At 35.3% G+C, this 13,728-nt stretch overlaps 1 protein-coding gene across 4 annotated transcripts in view; it reads right to left on the minus strand.

Annotated features, from left to right (window-relative positions):
- The window catches only part of LOC146738929 (uncharacterized), a 110,684-nt gene that overhangs the window by 42,961 nt on the left and 53,995 nt on the right, over window positions 1-13,728 (minus strand). For all 4 annotated transcript variants that reach the window (XR_014930384.1, XM_085503246.1, XM_085503247.1 and 1 more), the window contains 2 exons: window positions 13,568-13,666; window positions 9,161-9,324 (listed from right to left, as the gene is read on the minus strand). Coding sequence is in view for 3 of the 4 variants with exons in the window: in XM_085503246.1 (XP_085359372.1) it covers window positions 9,161-9,324; window positions 13,568-13,666 (263 nt within the window). In the remaining variant the exon portion in view is untranslated. The remainder of the gene's footprint in view (window positions 1-9,160; window positions 9,325-13,567; window positions 13,667-13,728) is intronic.

Consider the following 13,728-nt stretch of genomic DNA (forward strand, 5'->3'; position numbering starts at 1 on the left):
AAGTGTCATTAAATCACAGTGTCAATATAGCACAGTAAGGTGTCATTAAATCACAGTGTCAATACAGTGCAGTGAGGTGTCATTAAATCACTGTCAATATAGCACAGTAAGATGTCATTAAATCACAGTGTCAATACAGTGCAGTGAGGTGTCATTAAATCACTGTCAATATAGCACAGTAAGATGTCATTACATCACAGTGTCAATACAGTGCAGTGAGGTGTCATTAAATCACTGTCAATACAGTGCAGTGAGGTGTCATTAAATCACTGTCAATATAGCACAGTAAGATGTCATTAAATCACAGTGTCAATACAGTGCAGTGAGGTGTCATTAAATCACTGTCAATATAGTACAGTAAGATGTCATTAAATCACAGTGTCGACACAGTGCAGTGAGGTGTCATTAAATCACAGTGCCAACACAGTGCATTGAGGTGACATTAAATCACAGTGTAAATACATCACAGTAAAGTGTCATTAAATCACAGTGTCAATATAGCACAGTAAGGTGTCATTAAATCACAGTGTCAATACAGTGCAGTGAGGTGTCATTAAATCACTGTCAATATAGCACAGTAAGATGTCATTAAATCACAGTGTCAATACATCACAGTAAAGTGTCATTAAATCATAGTGTTAATACAGCCCAGTATGGTGACATTAAACTATAGTGTCAACACATCACAGTAAAGTGTCATTAAATCATAGTGTCAATACAGCCCAGTATGGTGACATTAAACTATAGTATTAATACATCACAGTAAAGTGTCATTAAATCATAGTGTCAATACAGCCCAGTATGGTGACATTAAACTATAGTGTCAACACATCTCTGTAAAGTGTCATTAAATCATAGTGTCAATACAGTCCAGTATGGTGACATTAAACTATAGTGTCAACACATCTCTGTAAAGTGTCATTAAATCACAGTGTCAATACAGTCCAGTATGGTGACATTAAACTATAGTGTCAACACATCTCTGTAAAGTGTCATTAAATCATAGTGTCAATACAGTCTAGTATGGTGACATTAAACTATAGTGTCAACACATCACTGTAAAGTGTCATTAAATCATAGTGTCAATACAGTCCAGTATGGTGACATTAAACTATAGTGTCAACACATCACTGTAAAGTGTCATTAAATCATAGTGTCAATATAGTCCAGTATGGTGACATTAAACTATAGTGTCAACACATCACTGTAAAGTGTCATTAAATCATAGTGTCAATACAGTCCAGTATGGTGACATTAAACTATAGTGTCAACACATCACTGTAAAGTGTCATTAAATCATAGTGTCAATACAGTCCAGTATGGTGACATTAAACTATAGTGTCAACACATCACTGTAAAGTGTCATTAAATCATAGTGTCAATACAGTCCAGTATGGTGACATTAAACTATAGTGTCAACACATCACTGTAAAGTGTCATTAAATCATAGTGTCAATACAGTCCAGTATGGTGACATTAAACTATAGTGTCAACACATCACTGTAAAGTGTCATTAAATCATAGTGTCAATACAGTCCAGTATGGTGACATTAAACTATAGTGTCAACACATCACTGTAAAGTGTCATTAAATCATAGTGTCAATACAGTCCAGTATGGTGACATTAAACTATAGTGTCAACACATCACTGTAAAGTGTCATTAAATCATAGTGTCAATACAGCCCAGTATGGTGACATTAAACTATAGTGTCAACACATCACTGTAAAGTGTCATTAAATCATAGTGTCAATACAGTCCAGTATGGTGACATTAAACTATAGTGTCAACACATCACTGTAAAGTGTCATTAAATCATAGTGTCAATACAGTCCAGTATGGTGACATTAAACTATAGTATTAATAGGCTGATGATGAGGGCGCTGTTTTGCTGCTGCCAACTTGGATAAGTACAGTCCAGTTTTACTACGTTTTACGGATTTTATGGTTTTGTGTGATTATCTTCATTGGATTCCTCGTTTATGTTAAGTATTAGTGCAACTTTTTGGTTTGTTGATGTTCGTCTATATATTTGTGTTGCCGTGAATTCTGTCCAAAACGTTTTTCACATGACGCCCATGCTGAAATCGCCACATTGTCCATTACTCATATGAATAGAAGCAAGTTTTTCCGCGTACTACCTGTTGCAGATAATTGTTTCTGACACTGCTTTGATAAATTGCAACTCTGGACATGTCGCCACGAATCGTTTATAACACACTACAGTTACTAAAACTACGCAAGCAACATTTCGCAAATCTAACACACCATGTTATACAAACCACTAAAGATAATTCCATCTGGAGACAACGTTGTCGACGAGCGGGATCGCATATTAGGCACTCAATTACTGTTCACTTGACTACACATCCGATTTCGGACAACCAAGTTATTGTTGTTCCTAGATTATCTGCATTAGTTCAACTATCTGGGTTTAATACCACTGTACATGAGCCATATGATGCTAATATTATTCCTGTTATTTACAACGTTTTTTCTGCTGAACATTATCGTTATCGTCGCAAATCTGGAAATTTCGGAGTGGACTCTACCAATTTGACCTCTATTGACCTACAGCACACATCCCGATCGAAGTTTATGTCAGAGTTAAAATGTGGATTATTAAATTCTCGTTCAGTTAGGAATAAATCGTGTGCATTAAATGAGATGATCTTATATCATGATTTGGATTATTTATTTCTCACGGAAACATGGCTGAAAGGTGATGTCAGTGACGGACCTATCGTCGTTGAGTTGACTCCAAGTGGCTTTAAGTGTAGACAGTTTCCTCGTCTTACAGGTGCTGGAGGTGGTATAGCCATCATTCATAAAACTACCGCAAAAGTAAATACATCATGCTCGCAAACATTTTCATCGTTTGAGTGGTTAGAGATCACTGTTGATTCAAAACATGGACGTATTAGATACATTCTCATGTACCGCCCGCCTCCCAGTTTTTCTAATAAACTGACATTTAATGGATTTTTATCGGATTTCTCGGCTCTTCTAGACATTAACGTTTTGGATACTACACCAATCGTCTACCTTGGAGATTTTAACATTCATTTTAATAAGCCAGACAATCGTGACACCTGCAGATTTCTGGAACTTTTAAAAATGCATGATTTAGTGCAGCTAGTAGACAAACCTACCCATCGTTCTGGTAACATTTTGGATTTAATTATTACCCGTGAGAATATTGTGTTATCATTGGAAGTGAACCAGGCCGCAGCAATCTCTGATCACTATCCCATTTTCTTTAGTTTGTCAAATCATCATGATAATACATCAAATCATACCAAAATTACTTATCGCAGCTTCAAGAACTTTGATAGGGATAATTTCGCATCTGATCTACTCGAATCTGGGTGTACGAGAACAGTTGACCAGGTAGATTCTACAGCTAAGTTACGTATTTTCAACACTGCTGTATCGGAAATGCTTGACAAACATGCCCCCATGAAGGAAAAGACTGTTCACAATCATGTGGCCGAGCCGTGGATAAATGTTGATATTTACCACGCCCGCACTGAATGCCGTAAAGCTAAATGGACGTGGCGGCGAACTGGTTTAACTGTCCATCGCCAAATCTACAAATCTAAACGAAATAAAGTTAATGATCTTATTGATGTATCATGTAGGAGTTATTTCGCTGATAAGATCGCGGATTGTAATAGTGACCAAAGAAAACTGTTTTCCATCGTAAATGGTCTTTTAGGCTCGACAAATAATTTGAATGCGTTGCCGATTCACGATAACAAAATAAATTTAGCGAATCGCTTTAGCGTGTTTTTTGTGGATAAGATTAAGAAAATCAATCAAGGACTAAATCTAAATTTATTGAATGGAAACCGTTTTAACGAACTGCACAAGTTCTCTGGTGATGAATTGGAATGTTTTGAACAAACCACGGAGGATGAAATAATTAAAATTATAAAAAAATCGTCGTCGGCTTCGTGTGATTTGGACTGTTTACCCACTAATATATTAAAAAATGAAAAGATCCTTTCTATCCTGCTTTCACCTGGAACAGATATCATAAATGAATCACTTCGCACTGGAAGTGTTCCTGAGAAAATGAAATGTGCACTGATTAAACCGCTGCTCAAGAAAGCATTGTTGGATTCAAACATGCTGAAAAATTATCGACCGATTTCTAATTTGTCTTTTATATCTAAAGTCCTTGAACGTGTTGTTGCATCCAGAGTAAAACAACATTTAGAGAATTATTCGTTGTATGAAGAGTTTCAATCAGCGTATCGGACCGCACATAACACTGAAACGGCTCTTCTGCGGGTCGCTAACGATGTACTATGCAGTATTGATAATTCTAAGTATTCAGTTGCTCTCGTACTTTTGGATCTTTCAGCCACTTTTGATACTGTGAATCACAGGATTCTCATCGATAGATTGAGATCAAATTTTGGTTTAAATGGTCTCATCATCAAATGGTTTGAGTCGTATTTGAGTAACCGCATTCAAAAAGTGAAAATTGGAAATGTATTTTCTGATATGACGTCTATATTAGAAACTGGTGTTCCACAGGGCTCCGTTTTAGGGCCATTATTGTTCTCAATGTACATGCGTCCATTGGGCGAGTTATTGCGACGTCACGGCGTAAAATATCATTTTTACGCAGATGACACACAGATTTATTTATCGGTTTCTGAAGATGATAAAATTTGCGCCCGGGTGATACTTCAAACATGTATTCAAGATGTTAGCGATTGGATGTCTTGTAATTTCCTACTTTTGAATGTGTCGAAAACTGAATTTGTGTGCATATCATCTCGGAGATTCTCACAAGACTTGTGTCCTTTGTCTAGTATCGCAATTGGTGAAGAATTGGTTAGTGCTTCGTCAAGTGCTAGAAACTTAGGTGTCTTGTTTGATTCGCAGCTATCTATGGAAACACACATTTCTACTATTTGTAGATCTGGATATTCCCATCTAAGAAATATTAATCGTATTCGTAAATCATTATCCCAATCTGATACTGAAAAGTTGGTACATGCTTTCATATCTTCTCGCTTAGACAGCTGTAATTCATTATTGTCTGGTCTCCCTGTAACTAAGATAAAACCTCTTATTCGTGTACAAAATGCAGCAGCCCGCCTTGTCACTCGTGCTCGAAAATATGACCACATTACAGACATTTTTATTAAACTTCATTGGTTACCAATTGTACAAAGAATCAATTTCAAATTACTTTTACTAGTGTATAAATCTTTGTATGGTTTTGCCCCAAATTATCTATGTGAATTAATCGAATTTTATGTACTGAGTCGTAGTTTAAGATCTGAATCGAAGTTTCTTATTAAAACTCGTCAGATGTGTAGTAAAAAGTCCAAGGTGTTATACAAAGACCGTGCTTTTGAAAATTTAGGTCCTAAACTTTTTAATGAATTACCTCTGTCTGTTCGTTCTAGTCCTTCAGTAAACATTTTTAAATCCAGACTGAAAACGCACTTATTTAAATGTGCTTTTAATATTTGACTGATTGTTTATTGTATCAGCGCCTTTGATCTTCATATGTTGGAATTGTTGCGCTTAATTAAATAAAGTTATTATTATTATTATTATTATTATTAATAATACATCACAGTAAGGTGTCATTAAATCATAGTGTCAATACACCATAGTATGGTGACATTAAACTATAATATTAATACATCACAGTAAGGTGTCATTAAATCATAGTGTCAATACAGCCCAGTATGGTGACATTAAACTATAGTATTAATACATCACTGTAAAGTGTCATTAAATCATAGTGTCAATACAGCCCAGTATGGTGACATTAAACTATAATATTAATACATCACAGTAAGGTGTCATTAAATCATAGTGTCAATACAGCCCAGTATGGTGACATTAAACTATAGTATTAATACATCACTGTAAAGTGTCATTAAATCATAGTGTCAATACAGCCCAGTATGGTGACGTTAAACTATAGTGTCAACACATCACAGTATGGTGACATTAAATCATAGTGTCAATACAGCCCAGTATGGTGACATTAAACTATAATATTAATATATCACAGTAAGGTGTCATTAAATCATAGTGTCAATACAGCCCAGTATGGTGACATTAAACTATAGTATTAATACATCACAGTAAAGTGTCATTAAATCATAGTGTCAATACAGCCCAGTATGGTGACATTAAACTATAGTATTAATACATCACAGTAAGGTGTCATTAAATCATAGTGTCAATACAGCCCAGTATGGTGACATTAAACTATAGTATTAATACATCACAGTAAAGTGTCATTAAATCATAGTGTCAATACAGCCCAGTATGGTGACATTAAACTATAATATTAATATATCACAGTAAGGTGTCATTAAATCATAGTGTCAATACAGCCCAGTATGGTGACATTAAACTATAATATTAATATATCACAGTAAGGTGTCATTAAATCATAGTGTCAATACAGCCCAGTATGGTGACATTAAACTATAGTATTAATACATCACAGTAAAGTGTCATTAAATCATAGTGTCAATACAGCCCAGTATGGTGACATTAAACTATAATATTAATATATCACAGTAAGGTGTCATTAAATCATAGTGTCAATACAGCCCAGTATGGTGACATTAAACTATAGTGTCAACACATCACTGTAAAGTGTCATTAAATCATAGTGTCAATACAGCCCAGTATGGTGACATTAAACTATAATATTAATATATCACAGTAAGGTGTCATTAAATCATAGTGTCAATACAGCCCAGTATGGTGACATTAAACTATAGTATTAATACATCACAGTAAAGTGTCATTAAATCATAGTGTCAATACAGCCCAGTATGGTGACATTAAACTATAGTATTAATACATCACAGTAAGGTGTCATTAAATCATAGTGTCAATACAGCCCAGTATGGCGACATTAAACTATAGTGTCAACACATCTCTGTAAAGTGTCATTAAATCATAGTGTCAATACAGCCCAGTATGGTGACATTAAACTACAGTATTGATACATCACAGTAAGGTGTCATTAAATCATAGTGTCAATACAGCCCAGTATGGCGACATTAAACTACAGTATTAATACATCACAGTAAGGTGTCATTAAATCATAGTGTCAATACACTATAGTATGGTGACATTAAACTATAATATTAATATATCACAGTAAGGTGTCATTAAATCATAGTGTCAATACAGCCCAGTATGGTGACATTAAACTACAGTATTAATACATCACAGTAAGGTGTCATTAAATCATAGTGTCAATACAGCCCAGTATGGTGACATTAAACTATAGTATTAATACATCACAGTAAGGTGTCATTAAATCATAGTGTCAATACAGCCCAGTATGGCGACATTAAACTATAGTGTCAACACATCTCTGTAAAGTGTCATTAAATCATAGTGTCAATACAGCCCAGTATGGTGACATTAAACTACAGTATTAATACATCACAGTAAAGTGTCATTAAATCATAGTGTCAATACAGCCCAGTATGGCGACATTAAACTATAGTGTCAACACATCTCTGTAAAGTGTCATTAAATCATAGTGTCAATACAGCCCAGTATGGTGACATTAAACTACAGTATTAATACATCACAGTAAGGTGTCATTAAATCATAGTGTCAATACACTATAGTATGGTGACATTAAACTATAGTATTAATACATCACACTAAGGTGTCATTAAATCATAGTGTCAATACAGCCCAGTATGGTGACATTAAACTATAGTGTCAACACATCACTGTAAAGTGTCATTAAATCATAGTGTCAATACAGCCCAGTATGGTGACATTAAACTATAATATTAATACATCACAGTAAGGTGTCATTAAATCATAGTGTCAATACAGCCCAGTATGGCGACATTAAACTATAGTGTCAACACATCACTGTAAAGTGTCATTAAATCATAGTGTCAATACAGCCCAGACAGATGTCATTAAATTATAGTGTTGATACACCACAGTAAGGTGATATTTAATCACTGTAAATATGACACAGTAAGGTGTCATTAAATCACAGTGTCAATACAGTGCATTGAGGTGTCATTAAATCACTGTCAATATAGCACAGTAAGGTGTCATTAAATCACTGTCAATATAGCACAGTTAGGTGTCATTAAATCACAGTGTCAATACAGCACAGTAAGGTGACATTAAATTACTGTCAATATACCACAATAAGGTGTCATTAAATCATAGCGTCGATAAAGCCCAATAAGGTGTCATTAAATCATAGCATCAATACAGCACAGTAAGGTGTCATTAAATCATAGCATCAATACCGCACAATTAGGTCACTGTGTCATAAAATCATAGTGTCATTACAACACATTGGGGTGCCTTAACATCTCAGTTTCAATACAGCACAATAATGTGCTATTACAGTACAATAATGTGCCATCACAGTACAATAATGTGTCATTACAGTACAATAATGTGTCATTACAGTATAATAATGTGCCATTACAGTACAATAATGTGCCATTACAGTACAATAATGTGCCATTACAGTACAATAATGTGCCATTACAGTACAATAATGTGCCATCACAGTACAATAATGTGTCATTACAGTACAATAATGTGTCATTACAGTATAATAATGTGCCATTACAGTACAATAATGTGCCATTACAGTACAATAATGTGCCATTACAGTACAATAATGTGCCATTACAGTACAATAATGTGCCATCACAGTACAATAATGTGCCATTACAGTACAATAATGTGCCATTACAGTACAATAATGTGCCATTACAGTACAATAATGTGCCATTACAGTACAATAATGTGCCATTACTGTACAATAATGTGCCATTACAATTCAGTAATACTGTAGAATACTTTATTTTCGCTTGGAATTTATTTTCGCTATTTTCGCTGAAGGGATGATTCCGTGAAAATAAAATCCAGCGAATATACATTTTTTCTTATATTTTACATTAATCTCATCAAAAATCAGTGAAAATAAATTCCAAGCAAAACGCCCAAAAAGCCTTTTCAGCGAAAATAAAGTATTCCACAGTATTGCATTGCAGCATGGTAAGGTATCATTACAGCACAGTAGGATGTCGTTATAACCCAGTAGGAAGTTGTTACAGTATACAGTAAGTTGTCATTAGGTGTTAAAAACCGAAATTGAATCTCACCTTAAATGGAAAAGAGACTTGTGGTACAGGTTTAAAGATCCCCTTACGTTTCATTTTAAGGTAAGACCGTCTCAATATCAGGAAAGCTATAATAACACCAATAACAGATGCAACCACAAAGACCACTACAATAACAATCTGCAATCTACTTTTAGGCACAGTTACTGAAAAATAATGTGTATCATGATTTGACAAATATACATGTAACAATGTTAGGGACTGTCAAGGGATTTACCAAATATGGCAATGTGAAGGAATGACAGGTAATTTACCAACTATGGCAATGTTAGAGACTGTCATGTGATTTACCAAATATGGCAATGTTAGGGACCGTCAGGTAATTTACCAAATATGGCAATGTTAGGGACTGTCAGGTGATTTACAAAATATGGCAATGTTAGGGACTGTGATGTGATTTACCAAATATGGCAATGTTAGAGACTGTCATGTGATTTACAAAATATGGCAATGCTAGAGACCGTCAGGTAATTTACCAAATATGGCAATGTTAGGGACTGTCAGGTGATTTACAAAATATGGCAATGTTAGGGACTGTGATGTGATTTACCAAATATGGCATTGATAGAGATTGTCGGGTGATTTACCAAATATGGCAATGTTAGAGACGGTCAGGTGATTTACCAAATATGGCAATGTTAGGAAATGTCAGGTGATTTACCAAATATGGCAATGTTAGGGAATGTCAGGTTATTTACCAAATATGACAATGTTAGAGACTGTCAGGTGATTTACAAAATATGGCAATGTTAGAGACTGTCAGGTGATTTACCAAATATGGCAATGATAGGGAATGTCAGGTGATTTACCAAATATGGCAATGTTAGGGAATGTCAGATGATTTACCAAATATGGCAATGATAGGGAATGCCAGGTGATTTACCAAATATGGCAATGTTAGAGAATGTCAGGTGATTTTCCAAATATGGCAATGTTAGGGACTGTGATGTGATTTACCAAATAAGGCCCTGTTAAGAACTGTCAGGTGATTTACCAAATATGGCAATGATAGGGAATGTCAGGTGATTTACCAAATATGCCAATGTTAGAGACTGTCAGATGATTTACCAAATATGGCAATGTGAAGGAATGACAGGTAATTTACCAACTATGGCATTGATAGAGATTGTCAGGTGATTTACCAAATATGGCAATGTTAGAGATGGTCAGGTGATTTACCAAATATGGCAATGTTAGGAAATGTCAGGTGATTTACCAAATATGGCAATGAAAGGGAATGTCAGGTGATTTACCAAATATGGCAATGTTAGAGAATGTCAGATGATTTTCCAAATATGGCAATGTTAAGGACTGTCAGGTGATTTACCAAATATGGCAATGATAGGGAATGCCAGGTGATTTACCAAATATGGCAATGAAAGGGAATGTCAGGTGATTTACCAAATATGGCAATGTTAGAGAATGTCAGGTGATTTTCCAAATATGGCAATGTTAAGGACTGTCAGGTGATTTACCAAATATGGCAATGTTAAGGACTGTCAGGTGATTTACCAAATATGGCAATGTTAGGGAATGTCAGGTTATTTACCAAATATGACAATGTTAGAGACTGTCAGGTGATTTACAAAATATGGCAATGTTAGAGACTGTCAGGTGATTTACCAAATATGGCAATGATAGGGAATGTCAGGTGATTTACCAAATATGGCAATGTTAGGGAATGTCAGATGATTTACCAAATATGGCAATGATAGGGAATGCCAGGTGATTTACCAAATATGGCAATGTTAGAGAATGTCAGGTGATTTTCCAAATATGGCAATGTTAGGGACTGTGATGTGATTTACCAAATAAGGCCCTGTTAAGAACTGTCAGGTGATTTACCAAATATGGCAATGATAGGGAATGTCAGGTGATTTACCAAATATGCCAATGTTAGAGACTGTCAGATGATTTACCAAATATGGCAATGTGAAGGAATGACAGGTAATTTACCAACTATGGCATTGATAGAGATTGTCAGGTGATTTACCAAATATGGCAATGTTAGAGATGGTCAGGTGATTTACCAAATATGGCAATGTTAGGAAATGTCAGGTGATTTACCAAATATGGCAATGTTAGGGAATGTCAGGTGATTTACCAAATATGGCAATGTTAGAGACTGTCAGGTGATTTACCAAATTTGGCAATGATAGGGAATGCCAGGTGATTTACCAAATATGGCAATGAAAGGGAATGTCAGGTGATTTACCAAATATGGCAATGTTAGAGAATGTCAGGTGATTTTCCAAATATGGCAATGTTAAGGACTGTCAGGTGATTTACCAAATATGGCAATGATAGGGAATGCCAGGTGATTTACCAAATATGGCAATGTTAGAGACTGTCAGGTGATTTACCAAATATGGCAATGATAGGGAATGTCAGGTGATTTACCAAATATGCCAATGTTAGAGACTGTCAGATGATTTACCAAATATGGCAATGTGAAGGAATGACAGGTAATTTACCAACTATGGCAATGTTAGAGACTGTCATGTGATTTACCAAATATGGCAATGTTAGGGACTGTCATGTGATTTACAAAATATGGCAATGTTAGAGACTGTCAGGTGATTTACCAAATATGGCAATGATAGGGAATGTCAGGTGATTTACCAAATATGCCAATGTTAGAGACTGTCAGATGATTTACCAAATATGGCAATGTGAAGGAATGACAGGTAATTTACCAACTATGGCAATGTTAGAGACTGTCATGTGATTTACCAAATATGGCAATGTTAGGGACTGTCATGTGATTTACAAAATATGGCAATGCTAGAGACTGTCAGGTAATTTACCAAATATGGCAATGTTAGAGACTGTCATGTGATTTACCAAATATGGCAATGTTAGGGACTATCAGGTGATTTACAAAATATGGCAATGTTAGGGACTGTGATGTGATTTACCAAATATGGCATTGATAGAGATTGTCAGGTGATTTACCAAATATGGCAATGTTAGAGACGGTCAGGTGATTTACCAAATATGGCAATGTTAGGAAATGTCAGGTGATTTACCAAATATGGCAATGTTAGGGAATGTCAGGTGATCTACCAAATATGGCAATGTTAGAGACTGTCAGGTGATTTACCAAATTTGGCAATGATAGGGAATGCCAGGTGATTTACCAAATATGGCAATGAAAGGGAATGCCAGGTGATTTACCAAATATGGCAATGTTAGAGAATGTTAAGTGATTTTCCAAATATGGCAATGTTAAGGACTGTCATGTGATTTACCAAATAAGGCCCTGTTAAGGACTGTCAGGTGATTTACCGAATAAGGCAATGTTAGAGACTGTCATGTGATTTACCAAATATGGCAATGTGAAGGAATGACAGGTAATTTACCAAATATGGCAATGTTAGAGACTGTAATGTGATTTACCAAATATGGCAATGTGAAGGAATGACAGGTAATTTACCAAATATGGCAATGATAGAGACTGTCAGGTGATTTACCAAATATGGCAATGTTAAGGACTGTCAGGTGATTTACCAAATATGGCAATGATAGAGACTGTCAGGTGATTTACCAAATATGGCAATGTTAAGGACTGTCAGGTGATTTACCAAATATGGCAATGATAGGGAATGTCAGGTGATTTACCAAATATGACAATGTTAGAGACTGTCAGGTGATTTACCAAATATGGCAATGATAGGGAATGTCAGGTGATTTACCAAATATGGCAATGTTAGGGAATGTCAGGTGATTTACCAAATATGGCAATGATAGGGAATGCCAGGTGATTTACCAAATATGGCAATGTTAGAGACTGTCAGGTGATTTACCAAATATGGCAATGTTAGAGACTGTCAGGTGATTTACCAAATATGGCAATGATAGGGAATGTCAGGTGATTTACCAAATATGGCAATGTTAGAGACTGTCAGGTGATTTACCAAATATGGCAATGTTAGAGACTGTCAGGTGATTTACCAAATATGGCAATGATAGGGAATGTCAGGTGATTTACCAAATATGGCAATGTTAGGGAATGTCAGGTGATTTACCAAATATGGCAATGATAGGGAATGCCAGGTGATTTACCAAATATGGCAATGTTAGAGAATGTCAGGTGATTTTCCAAATATGGCAATGTTAAGGACTGTCATGTGATTTACCAAATAAGGCCCTGTTAAGGACTGTCAGCAAACTTACCAAATATGGCAATGATAGGGAATGTCAGGTGATTTACCAAATATGGCAATGTTAAGGACTGTCATGTGATTTACCAAATATGGCAATGTTAAGAACTGTCAGGAAATTTACCAAATATGGCAATGTTAAGGACTGTCATGTGATTTACCAAGTATGGCAATGTTAAGAACTGTCAGGAAATTTACCAAATATGGCAATGTTACAGATACTTACCAGTCATATATGGTGGTATTCTTAAACTAGCAGGTGGTGATTCTCCAGCACTGTTTTCTGCAGTTATTTTAACTAAGTAATATTCATCTTTATTCAGATCTGAAACCATGCAACACAAAAACACTTAAATAAGTATAAATATTGCCATATAAATTAATTTT

Source organism: Saccoglossus kowalevskii, chromosome 9 (genome assembly GCF_978046115.1).
Source record: "Saccoglossus kowalevskii chromosome 9, keSacKowa6.1, whole genome shotgun sequence".
In the NCBI taxonomy this organism is placed as follows: domain Eukaryota; kingdom Metazoa; phylum Hemichordata; class Enteropneusta; family Harrimaniidae; genus Saccoglossus; species Saccoglossus kowalevskii.